The sequence below is a fragment of the Daphnia magna genome, linkage group LG5, assembly GCF_020631705.1.
Source record: "Daphnia magna isolate NIES linkage group LG5, ASM2063170v1.1, whole genome shotgun sequence".
NCBI lineage: Eukaryota > Metazoa > Arthropoda > Branchiopoda > Diplostraca > Daphniidae > Daphnia > Daphnia magna.
In genome coordinates, this window is record NC_059186.1 from 11,794,695 (window position 1) to 11,813,014 (window position 18,320).

An 18,320-nucleotide genomic window follows, 5' to 3' on the forward strand; every position below is an offset into this window, starting at 1 on the left:
TTTGCCAAATTTCAAATTTTGCTCAAAACACATGAATTCGATTCAGATTTTTAAGATATTCATGGAAATCAAGTCAATTTTTTAACGTGCTTTAAAGATTATGAAATAAACGCAAAAGAGCAAAAAACAAAGTTAGGGCGCTAAGAGCATTTTGTTTTATTTGATTTCAAAAGTGATTGATTTAACAACAAAACCAATCACATGATTGAAATCAGCGTTCAATTTTGATTATTATCAGTGATTTTTTTTTTAATTACAAGAGATGTCGTTTTTTACAGATTTTGACAAAAGTGGTAAGGCTATACCCTTCCCACTTTTTCATTTTTGGCCATATTTCAAATTTTGCTCAAATTACTTGATTTCGATGCAGATTTCAAAGATATTCACGGAAATCACGTCAATTTTCTAACGCGCTTTACAGTTTATGAAATAAACGCAAAAGAGCAAAAAAAAGTTAGGGCGAAAAAAAAGCGAGTTTAAGAGATTTTCACGAGACGACAAAGCTGATTGATTTTTCAATTTCAAACGTCTTTACTGAATCCACTGTTCATAATAACCACGGCATAGCCTTCTAGCTTTACCAAGGTAAATCTCTCAGGGATAACTCCCATCTAAATCCGGTCAATGATACAACTACGTATCCGTGTCCTATAGGGAGTGCGGAGATCACTTACCTAAGCAACGTTCGTAAATCAAATCATTCCCATTCCATTTTCCCGGGTGGTTTCGCCGTCAGGTCATACAAGACCCTGGAAATTCCTGGAACAATTAAGACGGCTTCAACCATCTTGTCTATAACCTAATAGGCGGTATTCATGTTTACAGCAAAATCAGTTATTAAAATGTACCGCTTTTACGTACCTTTTGGGGCAGGTGGGTATCAGGAATTGCAGGAACTCCAGTCATAAAATTCTGTGAAAGGAATGGTCGAAAAACGACTGTTCCCTGGCATGATGGAATGTGTTGACTCGAATCGCGATCAAAATGAAGATCAGACGGTTGGCATCTGGGCTAGCTTCTTATAGCAACTCAAATCCCGTAATATTTTATTTTCCAAATAATCCACTCCCCTCAAAGTTGCCAAAATGTTACTTGTTAAGTGGGTAGGTGTTTTCTAACAGTTTAGCTAATATAAATATTTGTTACAGAGTTGCATGTGAAAGCCAAATATAAACCACAATTACTGTTGATTGGTCATTTCAAGATTGCTTACATGAAGCATGGAGGAGGCGCAACTCATCGGGCTAAAAAGTGTCGAGATGCTGTAATTGCCATTGGCAATAGATTAGTTCTTTTTTTTGTCACTAGATGCGTAAGAGTAAAAAACATGAAAAAAATTTCCGCTAGCAGAACTTAGTGCTTGATTGAACTCATGTAATGAACTTCTATTAACGATACCAACAAATTGAGGCCAATTTATAGCTTAAACACTAATAATTTTCTTAATGGATGTGTGTACAAACCGGTATCGTTAGCTAAATGCTTAAACTTATAATAATGGTTCTTTGGTAGTGTTCGGAAGCCAAAGTCCTAGTAGACCACCAACTGAGACGGGGAACGAAGAAGAGGTTCATTATAGTATTCACCAAATCAAATTGTTAGTAAAAATAAAACTTACACATTAAGAGTGTCGCGACTAGAAGAATTGGAATGGCGCAAGCAACATCAACGAAAACCCCAAAAATAATATTGCCTAATATTGCTCCAAGCCGAGCGGCTGCCAATGTTATGGACATTGCCGTGGAGCTACATAATAAACACTAAATTAGTTATTATGGTCTTCTTAACTATTTAATAAAGAGCTCACCGAACGTTTGTAGGAAATAATTCCGCTCCCAGACAGTCCAATGCGTTGAAACCCATAGTAGACACAGCTCCAAAGATACAAGATAACGCCAAATTGCCGGCACTGCTACGAACTAGCCAAATAAGGAAGGCTGCCAGACCAGATCCAATCATGCTGAACACTACACTCGAATATCAAACCGTAAGGTACATAAATCAATACCATATGATTTCTTTCTTTACGTACCAAGAAAGAATTTTCTCCCAAGCTTATCCATGTGAAATATCGTCCAAATATTAGCTGGTAAAGGAGCAATCGCTACGATAAATGCGTTGATGAAAACCTGGTTATCGGGTGGTGCAGCGTCTTTACAATGTTCGAATGGGTCTTGTCCAGTGGTATTCGGTTTAAAATCCACGACTTCGCAAACGGAAACTGTAACATTGTGATCTTCGTAATAGACTTGCAATCGATTGAAGAGTTCCGGGAACCAAAGCCATAACCCGTAATAACTGACAACATAAATAAAAAATATTTCTTATTGTCGACTTCTATGTAACTACTAATTGTGAACACGACAAGCTTACCCGAATTGGATGGCGAAGTTGATAATAATCATTAAAATCATTGATCTTCGTACAGCAGGACCAAAAGCCAACTTTGATTGCGACCCCACTCGATGACATATCCTTTTAATTCTTCTGAATAATTTTTCGCTATGATGAGAAACGGTTGACAACATATCATCGTCAAGCTCCAGGTTTGTAAACTTTTAAAATCAAATTATCATTCAGTGAGATTTCATATTAGAAACTTGTTTATTTTATAACCTACCGGGTATTGACTAACTGGCCTACCGGTATTTGAGGCATAAATACGACGGAACACTTCTAGTGCCCCCTCTTCGTCCCCTTGCGACAGCAAATATCGAGGCGATTCAGGAAAGAATATGAGGGTAATTGCGACTGATAAGCTTGGAATACCACAAAGTAGAGTAAATAGCCTCCATGAGTTGAACTGGAAATTGGCTGATTCGTACTCAAATGTAAGCGGTATAATAGCCCAAGCAAGTCCTATACAAAGACGGAGTGTGCATTAGACACAGAAACAAACAACGAATTTAAAATGTTGAACTTGACGTTACCTGCAACTACCAAGTTCCCAACCATCCAGAACGCAGCCAAAAACGAAAGCATGGCACCTCTTTTTGCTTTGGGTTGAAACTCGGCATAATAGGACCAAGTTACAGGAATACTCCCACCAATTCTGTTGTTCAAACGTTTTAAAGATGGTTTTAGTAGTTTTTAAAAGACGTACATTTTTTGGGATAGTAAGCAATTACCCGAGACCTGACAAAAATCGCAAAACCAAAAATGTCGGAAATGTCATGGCCAGGCTAGACAACATGCCGAAAATTGCGTTGACGGTCATTGATACCATCAAAACACCACGTCTTCCTAAGGAATCACCCAAACCTCCCCACAGGTAGCCACCAATCATCATTCCTGGTATGGGGTTAAAAAAATAAAACATTTTAGTTAATGTTTTTAATGTTTCCCTTTACAATCCAACTACCTAGGAAAACAATGGCAGAGAGAATTCCTTTGTCAGTGGAGGTTAATAAGAGATCACATTCTGCCGACGGTAAAAGGAAAGAAACACATCTGAAATGAATCAGTTGAACATGATCATGTTTCTGTGCTACAAGTAGCAAAAATGATTCTTTTGAAACTTACAGAATTTCAACAGCATCAGCTGCATTAGCCCAACCACATGCTAGGAGCAACCAATAATGAAATTTTCCATATTCTGAAACAGAAAACATCAAACTGTTTGGTTAAGTAATATCTGACCAAAACAATTCAGAGTGTATAGTATTACCTGTAGCTGCAATAGCTGTTTCATAGTCTGCTCTCGTTGATCTTCTGGGACCACCTTCATCTAAGAATAACAATTGGTTTCAATTTTAAGATAACTTCAAACTTTGAATAGTTAAGAATAATAAAAGCACCATATTTAGTGACATTCTTTAGTGAAGTCTGGGACACTGATGAACGTGACGACTCTGAAATGCTGTCTTTTCTATCCATGACAACATCGGATTACAGCATATGGCCAACTGACAATTTTTTTCTATAACTGTTACATTACACTAGAGACATTACATATGATAAGGGAATCTTCTACTTTGAACCCATTATACAGCTCCTATCACTCATCCTATTTTCACAGATGACAGAAGTTAAAGACAAATACAACACATCAACATCACCAGAATTCATGACAGGTAATAGAAAAGGTCGCAAACGATATGGCATTTTGATTGAGTGATAGCTTCGGTTACTTTATGTAAGTTTCTTATATAACGCAAGTAAAAATTCAAACAAGTTCCACTTAAACAGCCTAAGTTCACGTACCATCGTTGGTTATTTCATAACCGTTCTCAATCAAGGGAGAATACACGGCGGACGATACTCGTGAACGCGTATAGTAACTCATTATCAACACAAAAGAAGACAGCTAATCATGCTAAATACTTTTTATTTCTACTATGATGTTTTTGACAACACAAACTGGCGCTTACAACTCGTTCGAAAATAAAGACAAATCCTATGCGCAACAGCAGACAACAACAAAAAAAGTACTAAGGGAAAAAAGAAAAAAAAAATCATTAACATGGTTGCCACACACCCAAATATCATCCAATTACAGAATGTTTTCTTCATTTCCATTTCCGAAATTTTTCAATTCCTACAAACCCAGAATTCCAGGATGCTGTGTAAGTCATTACCTCCTAGCCTGTTTATGGCTCTGAGTTTAATCTGCTATACTGAACATAATCTAAAAGAAAATAAATGAAATCGTGATTTCAATGGCTCATTTTCCCTTAAAAACGTAACTTGAATTTCGGCTTAAAAGCGAATTGAGGGGCTAGAAAAAAATCGCCCTTATTAGTCTTTAACTTTTTTCCAATTTCAGCATCAGCTTTTTTCCTATTCTCCCTCTCGATTTTTAATCGGCAGACGCGGCAGATAAAAGAACACAGATAAAACTAGAATTGAGTGATTGACATTTCCAAAAATGGTCAAACTGCGGTTTCCTTAAAGGGAATTGTTGATCCTGTCACATCGAATCAGCTTTGAAACATCTTCAACACATCCTGCATAAAAGAGCTCCAGTGCCCGAATCCAGAACACTACGGTACTTCACGCGCAAGTGGTTTGTCCGATGAAAAACGGATACCGCATTAAATGATCGTCGCTTGCTCTTAAAAGGAATTATAGAAAAAGAAGAATTCGAACAGGAAAAAATGGCAGTCAGAATCTTTCAGTCAAAGTTACTGGACACTCAAGACTGTGGGTCGGTGGCAAATCAAATACTTTCACGTGAGTATGGTTTGATTGTTTTTAATGACGAAAGTCGCAATAACTACTTTCATATCTCTAGTGGAAGTAAATCCATTAGTCCAAATTACGCCTAATTTGATTTTGAAAACTCTTTAGCTTTTGAAAGAAAGAGCCGTTTGCAAGATAAAGCTTGTCCCACTATTTGAATCTTATTGCCCGTAGTGGTAATTTTCACATTCTCGGAACAGCGCAATAGAATTTCGTTTTCTTCATTAAACTCAGGATATTTGCAAGGCTGCTCAAATTTCCCTGCGATAATAAGAATAAATGGATATAAAGCAAGCTGTTTTCATCTGTGGGAGGGGTGGGGGAGGAGGAGATAAATTATAGCATACGTATCTACATGAGTTACGGCCAATAAGCCAATAAGCCAAGATGTCCCTTACGGCGCTAGCTTCTTCGCAAAAACTTTGGGTTTTCGGTCAACTTAAATGTTTCCTTTGAAACCCATTAAAGGAACGAACTTGTTTATCTGCTTGTGAATCCCAACATATTCCCCATTAGAAAAAATCAAGCTCACTGAAGCATTGACTATTGCATGTCAAACGACCGCAATTATCTATGACTACAATCGAGAAGCAATTTGTTAATTGCACAACCTCTCGTATGTTCATAGTTCACAGGCAATAAAGATAAGACATAGCAACAAAGGTAGATTACGGGCGTGCCAGGGTGACAAGATGCTTACTATTAAGAGCCGCATGATGACTGTTAAATTTCATGTTTTGATTTCGATTTGCTCTAATTTTACGTAAACTTAATTTCTCTCTTTTTCAAATTCCACTTCTATTTTTACATTATTTTTTAGCAACTATTATTCTGTATCACAAGCGGAAGTGACTCAATATGAGCTGAAATTAGGAGATATCACCATGTTTCTTGCACCGGATAGAAACAGGTTGCCGTAATATGCATTATTAGGCAAAGACTGAAAATATTTCGCCGTCGCCGGTCTTATCTTGTCTTTGATTCGAACACGATAATACACAACTGATAAAGATTTTTTGACCCAATAGTTAACGGAGCAAAAGGCGCAGTAAAGATACGTACACAGATGTGCTTGTTTAGTTGAATGTTGGTGAAGCCGTCGTAATGGGACAGAGCGACTCGCTGCCCGTCAAAATCAATGAAGATGGAACTGACCAATTGGAGGTGAAAGGATACCAGGTCCATCGAGGCCGGTGTGCTTTGGCATGTCTAGCCGTGCTTCTAACGTTCGGTCTACTACTCATACTACTCGTTTGGCGAAAGGACATCAAAATGTGGATGTTTTACAAGGAATGTCCCCTTCAACATGCTTCAAAAATACTAGTCAAGGTACAAGCAACTTAACTTTTAACTGGGAGTGATTTAGTTACACCATAAAACAGAAGAAATAATTGTACGATCGAAAACAAAAAAGGATTCGTTTGGGGTATTTTTCGAGGAAGATGCACAGGAGGAAAGGTGCGGCCCAATCCTGCAGCCTAAAACTCGATTTTTTGTCAACAAAAGGGTCAAATATGTATGGGATATCGAAACACTCGAGTTTACTCGATTACAGTACGTATATCTAAACTAATGTCGTAAGTTTGATCAAAGACTAAAACAGCAAAATCGATTGTCGCAGATGCTACGATGCCAACATTGAATGTCTATCATTTCATGAAAATCCCGATGGATTGAACATGCAAGATGTTAACGAAAGGCAGCAGAAATACGGAGCAAATTTTATCCGGATTACAATGCGACCTGTTTACCATCTTATTCTTAAAGAGGTATTTCGAATGTGAGTAGGAATTTTAAAAAATACGAGTTGATCTAATTGTTCTGTTGCCGACAAGATTTCCAATCCCTTCTACCTCTTTCAATTCTACACTATCGTCGTTTGGATGGCTCAAGCTTATTACGATTACTCATGTCTGGTTCTGGCAACCACGATGATTGCAGTTGGTTCCAGTGTTTACGAAAGAAGAAAAGTACTCCAAAATTGAGAAATAAAATTTGATTACCAGTGAAGAATTTAATCATTATTCTTTTCCCTGGTGAAACTAGCACATGGTTGCATTGAAGAAAAAGGTTCATGTGGCAGGATCGGCCATTGTTATCCGCGACGGAACAGGTAAACGAAAGCTACTAGAGTTAATCGTTGCTATAAATATAAATACATTTGTGATGTAGAGAAAAGGATTTTAACTCAACAACTCGTACCTGGAGACATTCTGTGCATCAACCCATTAGATGACCAAGTACCTTTTCATTGTGATGCTGTTTTAGTGGAAGGAACTTGCTCGGTTGACGAGTCCATGTTGACCGGTGAAAGCTATCCCATCACAAAGGTATGCCATATCTATAAAAAAAAATCTTGATTATTTGGATTTGAAACTTTTTCTGTTTGCGATTCCAATAGATGCCCGTGCCTCGAGATCATGAAACCTTTGAGTACGAAGTGCACAAGCGTCACATTCTTTTTAACGGGACGCAGCTGCTTCAAGGCCGTCCAGAAGGCAATAACGTTTTCCTGAAAGCCGTAGTCATCAGAACAGGTCTCATTTTAGAATGATAAAGCATTATCAACAACAGACGATGAGTCGTATATTCAATTAAATTACAGGATTTATGACGTCGAAAGGAGAACTCATACGGGCCATTTTATTTCCCAAACCGATCCATTTCCGCTTCTATGCTGATTTGATTCAAGTGGCGATTCTTTTCCTCGTCTTCGGATTAGGTGGGATGATTTACTCCGCCTACACATGGATTAGAAATGGAGTACGTAAATCATACCGACTTAAACTTGTAGCTGGAAAAAGGAGATATTGGAATAAAAATTATTTTTAAACAACCAGGGAAACACAAAAGAGATTATTCTCCACTCACTTGATATTGTGACGTTCGTCGTTCCACCCATGCTTCCAGCCGCTTTAACGGCAACCACAGCATTTGCACAGCGTCGTCTTAGAGACAAGAAGATCTTCTGCCTCAGCGCCAAGCACATTAGCTTAAGTGGTGGAGTCGATGTTGCTTGCTTCGACAAAGTATTTATAATTCTATAGAAGAAAAAAAAAAATCCATGTCGCTATAAACAGCACCATCAATAATACACGAATAAACTATTTTAGACGGGAACCTTGACTGAGACGGATATCGATTTGGCTGGTGCCATTCCCATCCAGGAGGGAGAATTTCGAAAACCAGTGCCTCAGTTGTCGACGCTCCCCGAAACGCATCCATTATTGCAAGCCGCAGCAACTTGTCATACATTGATTAAAGTTAACGACCAGATGAACGGGTACTCGATCGACCGGAAAATGTTCGATGCCACGAAATGGAATTTTGTCAACGGACCGCCTGGAGTCAACTCGGCTTACGGAGTGGAAACACCTTTCTTGGTCAGCTCACCACTATGGAACGAAAAGCGAGAAAGTTCGTTTAGTCCAACGGTGGAGTACGGATTGCTCAAGCGTTTTCCATTCGAATCAGCCGTCAAACGAATGACGGTTAGTCTAGAATTTTCTTATCACATAATCAGACTATTTCAGAGTTTTAATCTTACCCACAGGTGATTGCCCAGCGGAAGGGAAACAAACACTACAATGTATTCATCAAAGGGGCTCCAGAAATCATTGCCGAGCTTTGCGATCCTGTAACAGGTTCAGTTTTCAATTCTGTAATGTTTGGAATTGTTTGCTGACGATGTTCTTCACGTTACAGTACCATCGAATTACTACGCTGTGCTCAAACATTACACGATCCAGGGTTATAGAGTCATTGCGTTGGCTGTCAAGACTTTAAATCCTCATTTCACATGGAGTCATATTCAGCAAATGACACGAGATGAGGTAGAAGCCAACCCGGAATTGATTGGTCTGTTAGTAATGCGGAATCAATTAAAGAAAGAGACAATTCCCGCTATTCGCATCTTGCATGAGGCTCACATCCGTACGGTTATGGTGACGGGCGATAATCTTCAAACGGCTGTCACTGTGGCTAAAGATTGTGATATGATTGACCGGGTACAAAGAGTTATTCAAGTAGAAGCTACAATTGTACCCGCGTCTATTCACGGTGCCCAGCATCTTCAAGTCCTTTATAACGACCCATTAGCCACGCCAGAATTTATCGCCGGAACGGTTCGTTGTTTAATTAATAAATGCATGGCGCCTAATTCAGCAGAAATTTAATCCATGGGTGTTTGTCCTTTTCACTGATTGCTTGAACGGCGCGACTGCAGATGAAAAAAATGCAAGATGTTCATAACGGCAATTACTGTTTCGCCATGGACGGTCAAAGTTTCGAGTTACTTCGTATTCACGATGCGGCGCTTCTGGATAAATGTATTCATCGAGGTAAAGTCTTTGCTAGAATGGCTCCGGAGCACAAGCAGCATCTGATTGAAGCCCTACAGAAAATTGGGTAAGCAAAGTCGTCCACCCTATCCCTAAGAAAGAAAAGTTTAGATTAAGTAGCAATGTAGTACGTGACTGGCCGCATCAAACGAACTTACTATAGGCGTCAAGTCGCCATGGTGGGTGATGGATGCAACGACTGCAGCGCTCTAAGGACAGCCGATGCGGGCATATCTCTTTCAATGGCAGACGCTTCCGTAGCCGCTCCTTTTACATCACAAGGTACAAATGATATTAAATGCTAAAATTTGGCAGTTAACGAGATCTACAATAATTGCTACAGAAACCAATATCAGCTGCGTAGCTCCGCTGATATGCGAGGGACGAACTACCCTGGATGCAGCTTTCGGTACTTTCCAGTTTGCAATTGGAATCTGTTTCATCTTCTTCGTTGGCGTCCTGATGCTTTATTCGGTATTACTTTTTATTTGTTCCATCACCGGCACGTACTGCTTAGAGAATTCTGTTTATCTATCCCATTAAAGATATCGACCACTCCCAGTGATTTCCAGTATTTCATTTGGGATTTTGGCATTGCGATTGTACCCTTTTTCACCATTGGTTACGCTTCGCCGCCAAAATACCTCCATCCACGTAGACCTCTTCGGCATCTGTGGGCCTTTTTGCCATTGTTTTCTTTCTTCACGTTCTTGGCATGGCAAACTATCGTATTGCTAATTGGCTGGTTCTATTGCCATGCTCAACCCTGGTAGGTCCAAGTTTGAAAACTATTACCAAGAGATTGTTCAAATAAAAGGACTTCAAAATTATAGGTTTGAGCCTTACGTTTTTGAGCCGGGCAAGCATCCGCCGAATCCCAGCTATGAAGAAACGACTCTTTTCAATTTAATGTCTATCGGCTCCATCGTAGCAGCTTTTGTTTTCGCTCCGAGTCCACCCTACAGTCGTAGCAGTTTTTCCAACAGTAATTTTTTTTTAATACAGCACAGCAAATAAATGTAACGATAAATTAAATCTCATAAAAATTTTCAGAAATCTTTATGATTTGGGCCTTTGGGGCAACTATCCTGTTGCTTTGCGTCATGTTTATTACCAACGATGGATTCGTTTATTGGATGAATTTCAAGACTCCACCGCATCCTGAATATACAGTGGTTATTCTTGTATTGGGTCTTGCCGGTGGTCTCTTCTCTTTCTGCTGGGAGGTAACTACTAGAGAAAAAAAGCAGTTTAAAAGTTGGAAAAATATTTATCAAATTCCGTCTGGATAGAAATACCTGATACGTGGGTGGATATACCAATGGGTGTGGCCGCGCCTCAATCGGCTTCGCCCAGCACGTCATACTTATCAAAAGATTGAAAAGGAGTTGAAATCTAAACCGGATTGGCCTAAATTAGGTGGCAAAGACATATCTAAAGGTATGGCATGCATTATTTATAGAATTCTTATCCAAGATAATTCCGATAAATTACGAACGCAATTTGCACTCAGATCTCGAACAAGAGGCATTACAAGTCGAACCTCCCAGCCCGAACGAAAAAGGGGCGAGCGATTCCGTGTCAGGCGAGGATCAAATCCCTTCATCAAGTCCAGGACGCAACAGCCTTCGAGATCTAGTTGGTAGAGGCAAAACTACGTTTCGAACGTTCCAGGGCAGCCGGAGAGGCGGTTACACGATTAACGGCCCAAAACTAGAGCAGGACTATCCACACGAAAGTATCCCATTGAAGGTGCCTGTTACGAATGTCGAAGTTTCACCATCGGTTTCACGTTCTCCGCTACCTAAGACGACAGATGAGGAGTATGAGTACGAATTCCATCCACGACCGCCCTCAATTCCGGACGAGTTTTTGAGTGCCCAGAGTTCACCGGTTCAGGTTTTGGCCATTCGCCCATTTGAAGACGAGGAACACGAAGTGACTCCACCTCCTTTTGAGATTGATGTTGAACAAAGAAGTCCACTCAGCAGGTCAGTGCAGATAATCGATATCGGAGCGAAAATGAGGATTCCCTCTTCTTACCAACTCCCCCTGTTTTCTTGATTCCATTCCCAGCAGGAGGGGACAAGGGGTGTTCCAGTTAGTGGACGAGAAGAACGCGGAGCAGCCAGACTCTGATGTCCAATTATTGGCCTATAGGGTTTCCCGCAGGCCATCAGACTTGTCGCCTTCGCAGCAGAGGCGTCATCTGAATGGCCATGGACCACACCCGGCGGAATAACACTAGCGACAATATCAGCATTTACACCAGACTGTTGAAAATAATAATTTCTGCCTTTTATTCAGATAACTTTTCTTGATTTCCGTTTTCTTCAAGGCACCTGACTACCTAAGAAATTTTTTTAGCAAGAGTAATAGGGGATTAAATTGACCAGGAAGGATCAGGATAGGATGGCCGTGATCTGGTAATTTGGGCAAGGGTGGTACAGTGATAGTTATTAATTCGGGAGGTGAAGGAGACGTGATCTCATTCTCGCTGCTAAGATCGTGACTCGACTCAAGGGAGGATGAGCTTGTTATCATCTCTGTCTGCGAACTGACGAGGGGAATAGTAGTACTGTGAATGACGGTGGTAGGGTTGCCAACTTCTTGCGGATCGATAATCGGAGCATCTAAATTGGACGTAGTAGTGACAGTGACTGCAGGACGAGTTGTCGCTTGATTGAGCCCGGCAATTGCAGATGCTGCATCGATGGCCGCCAACATGGTGAAATAATCTTCGTCAAAGTCACCACCTGTGATAATACGTAATGCTTCGGGCACTGTCGCATCCACCCCCATTGTACCGGAGATCGGGCTCTCGCCCAAGGGACGTGACTGACACTGACAACCAGCTTCGACCAGAATGAAATCGAGTTTGGCAGCCATTTCGCCACCCTCTGTTGTTAGAATGTACAACGGCTGGGGTGCATAAACCTAGACGAGATAGGAATGAAACCGAGTTTTAGATTATAAGGATGCAGTGGGAGAGGCAAAACTCTATTCCATTTTTGAAGAGAAATCGGTGTTTACTTGAACGCAGTTGCCGCGTAAAATGCGGCATTTTCTTTCATAGCATCGGTCATACACCACTGGTTGTTTGAAAGGTCTGATTTGGACGATAGCCACGCGTTTCCCTATGGAACATGGAAGTGATGTCGAGAAAAAATAAAATAAAGAATAAACAAACGGTATCATGCTATTCTTGGCAAGACGCTGAAATAATCAATAGGACGCAGCTGCGTGATCCCGATCGATAAAGAGGAAGCGGGGCGGGAAACATTCAAAAGTTGTGTCGGTCTATATGTCCTTGGATTAAGTCATTAAAAGTAAAAGAGCAGACTTCATAGACTTCATAGACTAATGGGACAAAGTTTACCAGGTTACTAAAAGGAGATTTCTATCGGATTATGACTTGGTCATAATTTCCCAAGAGTAACAAGTTCTGACATTAACACTGTTTTAATCGTGATTATAAGAAAGCAAACTAGTAAGATTCTACTTGCTTGAGGTGGCAGAAAGACCAGTGATTGGATATAAGACTAAAACTGTATTACGGCAGCATGGGCTGGCAGGAGAGGCAACTTCAGCACTAGCATGGCTAGGAAGGATGTGGACAGTTTCTTGTCTAGTTTCACTTTTTTCCTCTTCTTCCGATTGACTGGAATCAAATTTCCTTAGAAAAGAGATAATGTAAAGACACCACATCTGTGGTTTCTATACCAGATTCCTTACCTTTTGAATCTTGACCTTGGAATGGGTAGCGTAGTGTTCAATAACTTTTGTAATGAATCAACCACTTTAAGTGTTACGACATCAGAGGCATAGCCATGGCAATCACCTGAAGCTTCACAGCAACGAAGAAACTTACTATCCCACTTATCTAAGCCTAAAAGAGACGATCCACCAGAACAAGGGGGCAAACTGTCTAAGGCATAAACCACGTGCGAGATCACATTCAAAGAAAGAAACACTTTTATCAACTATTATCGAAAGCAAACAAAACAAAGTCGGTACTTTCTCATTACAGATAGTGTACATTGATAATAATACCGCAATTTCCATCCTGAAATCTGCTGACAGCTGCAAGGAACACTTTGAAACTTCTATCACGGTAAAAAAATTCAAACACCTTAATGTAACAGCATGGTATAGATCTTATTGCAATTCAAAAGTACGCGACAAGCCAAAAGTCGTGCGCAGCTTACGCGGATGCGCACCACTGTGGCCTATAGCTGAACTAAAAATTGTTTTATGCTTGACTATAACCATTCGTACGATGCTTTACCGTTAAGCAGACAGATCGCACTCATGGTCATGGAATCTGCAAGCAGGGCTGCCACTTCTAGGGATATTTCCCTTTTTAGGGGGATTTTGGTCCTTTTTTTGTAATCTAGGGGGGAAGATTCTGAAATCTAGGGTCTAGGGTCTGTCCAGGTTGATTTAAAAAATATAAGGGATTTAAAAAAATTTTTGCCTTAGTTTATTGGTCGTTAAGGATTTTATGGTTAGTGAGTGATAAATATGGCACCACTGGTGCCAAATTGCTATTCCCGCCTTAAAAAAAAGACATGTTATGAGAGCCACCAAGTGGTCAATCGCGGTAAAAAAATACATCTAAATTGTGAATCGGGGTACTACAGCAACTACAGCTACTACCTTCTAGCCTACTACTACAGCAACAGCCAAGAGCCCAAGACCCAAGAGGCAACAGGCGTGAACATTCACTTACGAGTTATGACGATTGGCGATTTTAGACGAAGCGTGAATGACGTCAGAATCAATTTGTGAATCTAGAAAGTTAAAATTAAAAAACAAATGGTATGAACACATTTTGTTAATATGTTTTGTTGTTTTAATATCAACGGAAGCAATTTTTTTATTTCTAATGTGATGTTTTTGTGATTTTTTCATGCGTTTATTTAATCCAGTAAACAAAAGTACAAAGACTTCTAGTTTTTTTATTAAAACTTAAAAGGTAATGACTATAAGGATAATAAATTTCTGAACAGTTATTGCAAAATCTAGGGTAAAATTTAGGGTTTTAGAAAAAATACATTTAGGGATTTTTCTGGGTATTTTTTTTTTTGCTTTTAGGGTTTTGTGTCCCTAGACTGGCAACGTTCCAGGGTTCCCCCTTCTCAAAAAGTGGCAGCCCTGTCTGCAAGTTTGTTTTCATTTTAAAAAGTAAACTGTGATGTAGTTTCATAATGACGCAGTCGAGTCACTCGAGTGTCATATAAACTATCCGAATTAGCCAAAAGTTTACCTGAGGTTGTAAGCTGCAATCAGCCACATTCTCAATACCAGATTCTTCATGTTGTTGAAGGTTGGATAAATTTTTGGACGGAACCCAATCAACATCATTGTCAAGGTACAGATATGATGGTTTACCTACAAAATATTACCTTAGTTACCTAACTACTGCAACAGTAGGCTAATATTTATTATAAATGAAAAAAATACCTGAATGGAAATGGTTGGAACAAACACATTGAATACCATAGTGTCTATTTAAATACTGCCCAAGAATAGCATTCCAAGCTGAAATTCGTCTTTCCACTAACTGGATCTCATTTGCACGCAATAATCCATGTTTCTTAGGAATTGAAAAAAAAGAGAAAGAACTTTTTCTTGATTGCGTTTCGAATTCACCACAAATACAACAAACTCGTCTCATGTTATTTAATAACAAGGTTTTACGCTGCAGTGACTGAAACAACGGACGAAATGTCAACTGGAAAATAACTGGCAATCCGTCTGTGGTAAAGCATCGTACGAATGGTTATAGTCAAGCATAAAACAATTTTTAGTTCGGCTATAGGCCACAGTGGTGCGCATCGGCGTAAGCTGCGCACGACTTTTGGCTTGTCGCGTACTTTTGAATTGCAATAAGATCTATAGGAGTTATATGGTACGCGTACTTCCCAGAGCCGTCGACTGCGAAAATGGGACGAAAATTGGAATCGTCAACATCGGCAACTCTGGCCGGGTGTGTAACTAGAGGGCCTACTTTAACGTAGGCTCTTATGGGACTACCCCTTTTGAATTGTTACATTATGGTGTTTGAATTTTTTTTTTCATTTAGAAAAATGTTTATCGTGCGTAGAATTAATTTTAATGCAAAGTTCATTTTTTGGATTTTAATTTAAAAATGCTTGTATAATAAAAAAATAATAAAAATGGTCCAAGAATTTCTGAAAGTCTTTCCACTTCTGCTAGACTGTTCCACATTATATATTGATGAAATGAACGCCATGCTTCAAGGTCGATACGACAGAGTTTGAGCACTCCACTAGCTGAATATCACCTACTACATGATGGTTTGGTAAGAAGATGGTCAAAATGGACAACCATTTTTCCAGATGGACATGGAAATGGGAAGGATCTAATATCCTGCATCGGATTAAAGTGGATTACCTCCTGTAGAACCTCCATAGCCACCAGCTTGTTCGCTGTGCATTCCTCCTGTAAAACCTCGGTAACCGCCAGTTTGTTCACCACCACCGTAAAAAGTCATTGTGGTCTGATGAAATGTTGGAGTGAATAGAATAGGAGCATTTCTTTTTCCTGTTGGACCTCTATGTCCACTTCTCGCTAGTCCTCTGCTTCCGTGTCCACCACCGTTTGATTCTTGATAGCCAGCGGATTGACCTCCATGTCCACCTCTTGCAGCTCCCCCATAGCCACAGGCTTGTGCGCCGTATCCGACACCGTATCCTCCATAGCCAACTGATTGATTACCTCCATGCCCACCTTCTGCTGATCCTCCGTAAGAAGGAGCAGGACTAGGAACTGCTTGGTGATAGACCCTTGGTCGTGGAGCCGACACGAGGACAAGCTGAGGGGCAGGGTTACATTGCGGGATTGATGCAGCACCGTATCCCTTTTTTTGGGGACAATTTTTTACTGAAATGGCCTTTTATATTGCACTGTCAAATACAAATAAAAATATAACAAGTTGAGACGTTATATTTTAAGTATAAAATAAATACTTACTCTAAAGCACTGTGATGTTCTTCCGTCCTTTTTCTTGTTTTCTTTTTTTTTTTGGTAGCAGGATCATCCGGTGTGGCAGACGGTTGGGTTGTAGGAGTAGTAAGATTTCTAGGCCCAGGTGTTGGTAGCGTTGGAGGTGAAGCAATTTTGCTTGGACTGGCAGCGGGTGGATGATTACGAGACTTATCCTGACCGGCAGATGGTGGGGAAAGTAGAAGTTGTAGCTCACCCGGGCCTGCTGATGGATGCTGCTGGATGATTTTTTTTTTTATTTTAAAAATAAAATAATAAAATTTTTTTACCTAATTGATTACTATGGGTTTCCAGTTCATTTACCAAGGAACGCTCAGTAGAGGGGGAGTTAGCATCAGCGTTAGGTTGTCTATTACCATTCGGACATTTATCAGGAAATGACGAATGGTTAGCTAGAAAAAGTTCTTCGTCCATTACAATCGGGATCAGAGGAGGCATTGCTGACAAAGCATTTTCAACTCCTTCGATTAGCTTGCATGTTTTGGTGGTGTCTGTAGACATGTGAATATCTATATTGAAATCCACATAAGCATTCACATCTCTGATATTTCCTTCGGATAAAAGTGGCACGGTTATTAAACGATTGACGGACAATCCTGACAGCTTACCGAAGGATGCTACGGTCAATTCAGAGGTCAAGAGAGGCGTTTCACCAATTGTAAGAGAAGCATAAGCTGGTTGAAAACTTCTCCGAATAATTTTAGGGTAAGGCGATTTCTTCCCTTCTAGCGGATTCGGTACGAAACACGGGGAAGGTAGAAGATGAGCATGCTGCTCACTATTTTCGACGTATTCGGTTGTTGTGTGATCATTGCGGGATTGTTCGACATGTACCGCTCCTGCTGTCGGTTCGGCAATAGGGAATGTGCTTGGAATTGGTATCACAGAGGACACCGGAGAAGACATTTTACTTCCTTCTACAGTAGGCGGATTTTCATTGGGCTTTGGTTTGATTATCTGAAGAGTTGATGGATCTGAGTTGGCAAGAATAGTACCCTGGGAAAGGAAGACTGCTGCAGCCAATGGTACATTGAGAGGCAGAGTCAATATTGGTGATGGCTGATGTGACCCAAAGGTCACAACAAAAGGTTGATAATCAGCTTGATTAATTTTCATTTCACCTACTACCAATTAAATGGCCTCAAATTCATCATTGGAAAGAAGTTTTGAATAGCAAGTTTACCAGTCTGACTGACTAATGATGCAGGCTTCTCATCCTTAACTGTCAGTTGACTCTCCATCATTCCTTGGGAAAAAAGATAATCAGCTACTTTACTAGAACATTTTATTTTATCTAACTAAACAAGATGACATGAGAACAGCTATGAAGCGATATCATACATTTCCAACCTAGAAAGCTTTAAATTAATTTAAACTGATCTCAGATAATACAGTAAGCATTTTTTCTACGGTTTGAATTAGAAGCATTGTTCAGAACTCAAGGAGTTTCTTTCTTCTTTTTACAGCACCAAAAACTTACCACTTATTATCTTTTAAGTTTTCTAGGTGCTTTTCTAAATACCTGTTGGTTTCCTTTGGTCCCAAATTCAAACCACTTGTATTGCAAAGCCTTGTTCAAATTGATCACTTACGACATTTATCACGTTGCATAGTTAAGGTAAGCAACTTTTTGTGAATTCTTCAGATGCAATGACGGCAATGACTTTAAAACTAAGTCCACGTGTTGCCAACGTCCTTCGAACACAGATCATGTCTACCTAATTTAGGGTGGTCGTAAATCCCTAAAATCCAGTATTCCCGCATCAC

General features: G+C 39.9%; 5 protein-coding genes and 1 long non-coding RNA gene across 26 annotated transcripts; 2 read left to right on the forward strand and 4 right to left on the reverse strand.

Annotated features, from left to right (window-relative positions):
* Positions 1-1,360: 1,360 nt before the first annotated feature.
* Positions 1,361-7,522, reverse strand: LOC116922521 (synaptic vesicle glycoprotein 2B). Of its 7 annotated transcripts, XM_045174166.1 has the most exons (15): positions 7,384-7,521; positions 7,185-7,324; positions 4,204-4,627; positions 3,798-3,925; positions 3,668-3,727; positions 3,523-3,595; positions 3,362-3,450; positions 3,129-3,291; positions 2,931-3,052; positions 2,621-2,859; positions 2,374-2,555; positions 2,033-2,298; positions 1,808-1,967; positions 1,619-1,746; positions 1,361-1,545 (listed from the first exon to the last, which is right to left on the reverse strand). In XM_045174166.1, exons 4-15 carry the CDS (start codon positions 3,874-3,876, stop codon positions 1,490-1,492), a joined length of 1,617 nt encoding a protein of 538 aa, XP_045030101.1. In that variant the 5' UTR covers positions 3,877-3,925; positions 4,204-4,627; positions 7,185-7,324; positions 7,384-7,521; the 3' UTR covers positions 1,361-1,489. The 7 variants fall into 7 exon arrangements, with proteins under 7 accessions (XP_045030101.1, XP_045030098.1, XP_045030100.1 ...); XM_045174163.1 differs by lacking the exon at positions 3,798-3,925 and having other exon boundaries at positions 7,185-7,305; positions 7,384-7,522; XM_045174165.1 differs by lacking the exon at positions 3,798-3,925 and having other exon boundaries at positions 7,185-7,308; positions 7,384-7,522.
* Positions 6,199-11,832, forward strand: LOC116922520 (probable cation-transporting ATPase 13A5). 2 transcript variants are annotated; one of them, XM_032928880.2, is made up of 21 exons: positions 6,199-6,510; positions 6,596-6,735; positions 6,803-6,950; positions 7,017-7,151; positions 7,228-7,294; positions 7,354-7,511; positions 7,583-7,718; positions 7,787-7,944; positions 8,022-8,210; positions 8,295-8,672; positions 8,735-8,825; positions 8,887-9,305; positions 9,407-9,588; positions 9,685-9,803; positions 9,865-9,995; positions 10,067-10,290; positions 10,355-10,506; positions 10,575-10,747; positions 10,814-10,961; positions 11,035-11,512; positions 11,598-11,832. In XM_032928880.2, the coding sequence occupies exons 1-21, from the start codon at positions 6,286-6,288 to the stop codon at positions 11,761-11,763; spliced, it is 4,017 nt and encodes a 1,338-aa protein (XP_032784771.2). In that variant the 5' UTR covers positions 6,199-6,285; the 3' UTR covers positions 11,764-11,832. The 2 variants fall into 2 exon arrangements, with proteins under 2 accessions (XP_032784771.2, XP_032784772.2); XM_032928881.2 differs by having other exon boundaries at positions 6,210-6,510; positions 11,601-11,832.
* Positions 11,798-15,472, reverse strand: LOC116934030. Of its 5 annotated transcripts, none has more exons than XM_045174171.1 (7): positions 14,988-15,380; positions 14,791-14,915; positions 14,254-14,314; positions 13,257-13,368; positions 13,079-13,197; positions 12,555-12,658; positions 11,798-12,458 (listed from the first exon to the last, which is right to left on the reverse strand). In XM_045174171.1, exons 1-7 carry the CDS (start codon positions 15,199-15,201, stop codon positions 11,868-11,870), a joined length of 1,326 nt encoding a protein of 441 aa, XP_045030106.1. In that variant the 5' UTR covers positions 15,202-15,380; the 3' UTR covers positions 11,798-11,867. The 5 variants fall into 5 exon arrangements, with proteins under 5 accessions (XP_045030106.1, XP_045030105.1, XP_045030107.1 ...); XM_045174170.1 differs by having other exon boundaries at positions 13,028-13,197; positions 14,988-15,376; XM_045174172.1 differs by lacking the exons at positions 14,254-14,314; positions 14,791-14,915; positions 14,988-15,380 and adding exons at positions 13,575-13,676; positions 15,426-15,472 and having other exon boundaries at positions 13,028-13,197; positions 13,257-13,504.
* Positions 13,999-15,210, forward strand: LOC123472533. Its single transcript, XR_006646979.1, has 2 exons — positions 13,999-14,342; positions 14,619-15,210. It is a non-coding gene; the product is annotated as an uncharacterized LOC123472533 (long non-coding RNA).
* Positions 15,473-15,715: 243 nt separating the features above from the next.
* LOC116922524 (keratin, type I cytoskeletal 9) lies at positions 15,716-16,443 on the reverse strand (the record flags this gene model as incomplete). Its single annotated transcript, XM_045174541.1, has 2 exons — positions 15,716-15,834; positions 15,942-16,443. Coding segments are annotated over 2 exons (582 nt in total), but the record flags the coding sequence as incomplete, so codon positions are not given.
* On the reverse strand, positions 16,312-18,263 carry LOC116922523. Of its 10 annotated transcripts, XM_045174184.1 has the most exons (7): positions 18,146-18,263; positions 17,737-17,799; positions 17,549-17,677; positions 17,162-17,470; positions 16,823-17,104; positions 16,521-16,758; positions 16,312-16,453 (listed from the first exon to the last, which is right to left on the reverse strand). In XM_045174184.1, the coding sequence occupies exons 1-7, from the start codon at positions 18,162-18,164 to the stop codon at positions 16,444-16,446; spliced, it is 1,050 nt and encodes a 349-aa protein (XP_045030119.1). In that variant the 5' UTR covers positions 18,165-18,263; the 3' UTR covers positions 16,312-16,443. The 10 variants fall into 10 exon arrangements, 9 of the variants coding, with proteins under 9 accessions (XP_045030119.1, XP_045030113.1, XP_045030118.1 ...); XR_006646977.1 differs by having other exon boundaries at positions 16,521-16,768; positions 17,162-17,677; XM_045174178.1 differs by having other exon boundaries at positions 17,162-17,674.
* Between the last annotated feature and the right edge of the window lie 57 nt (positions 18,264-18,320).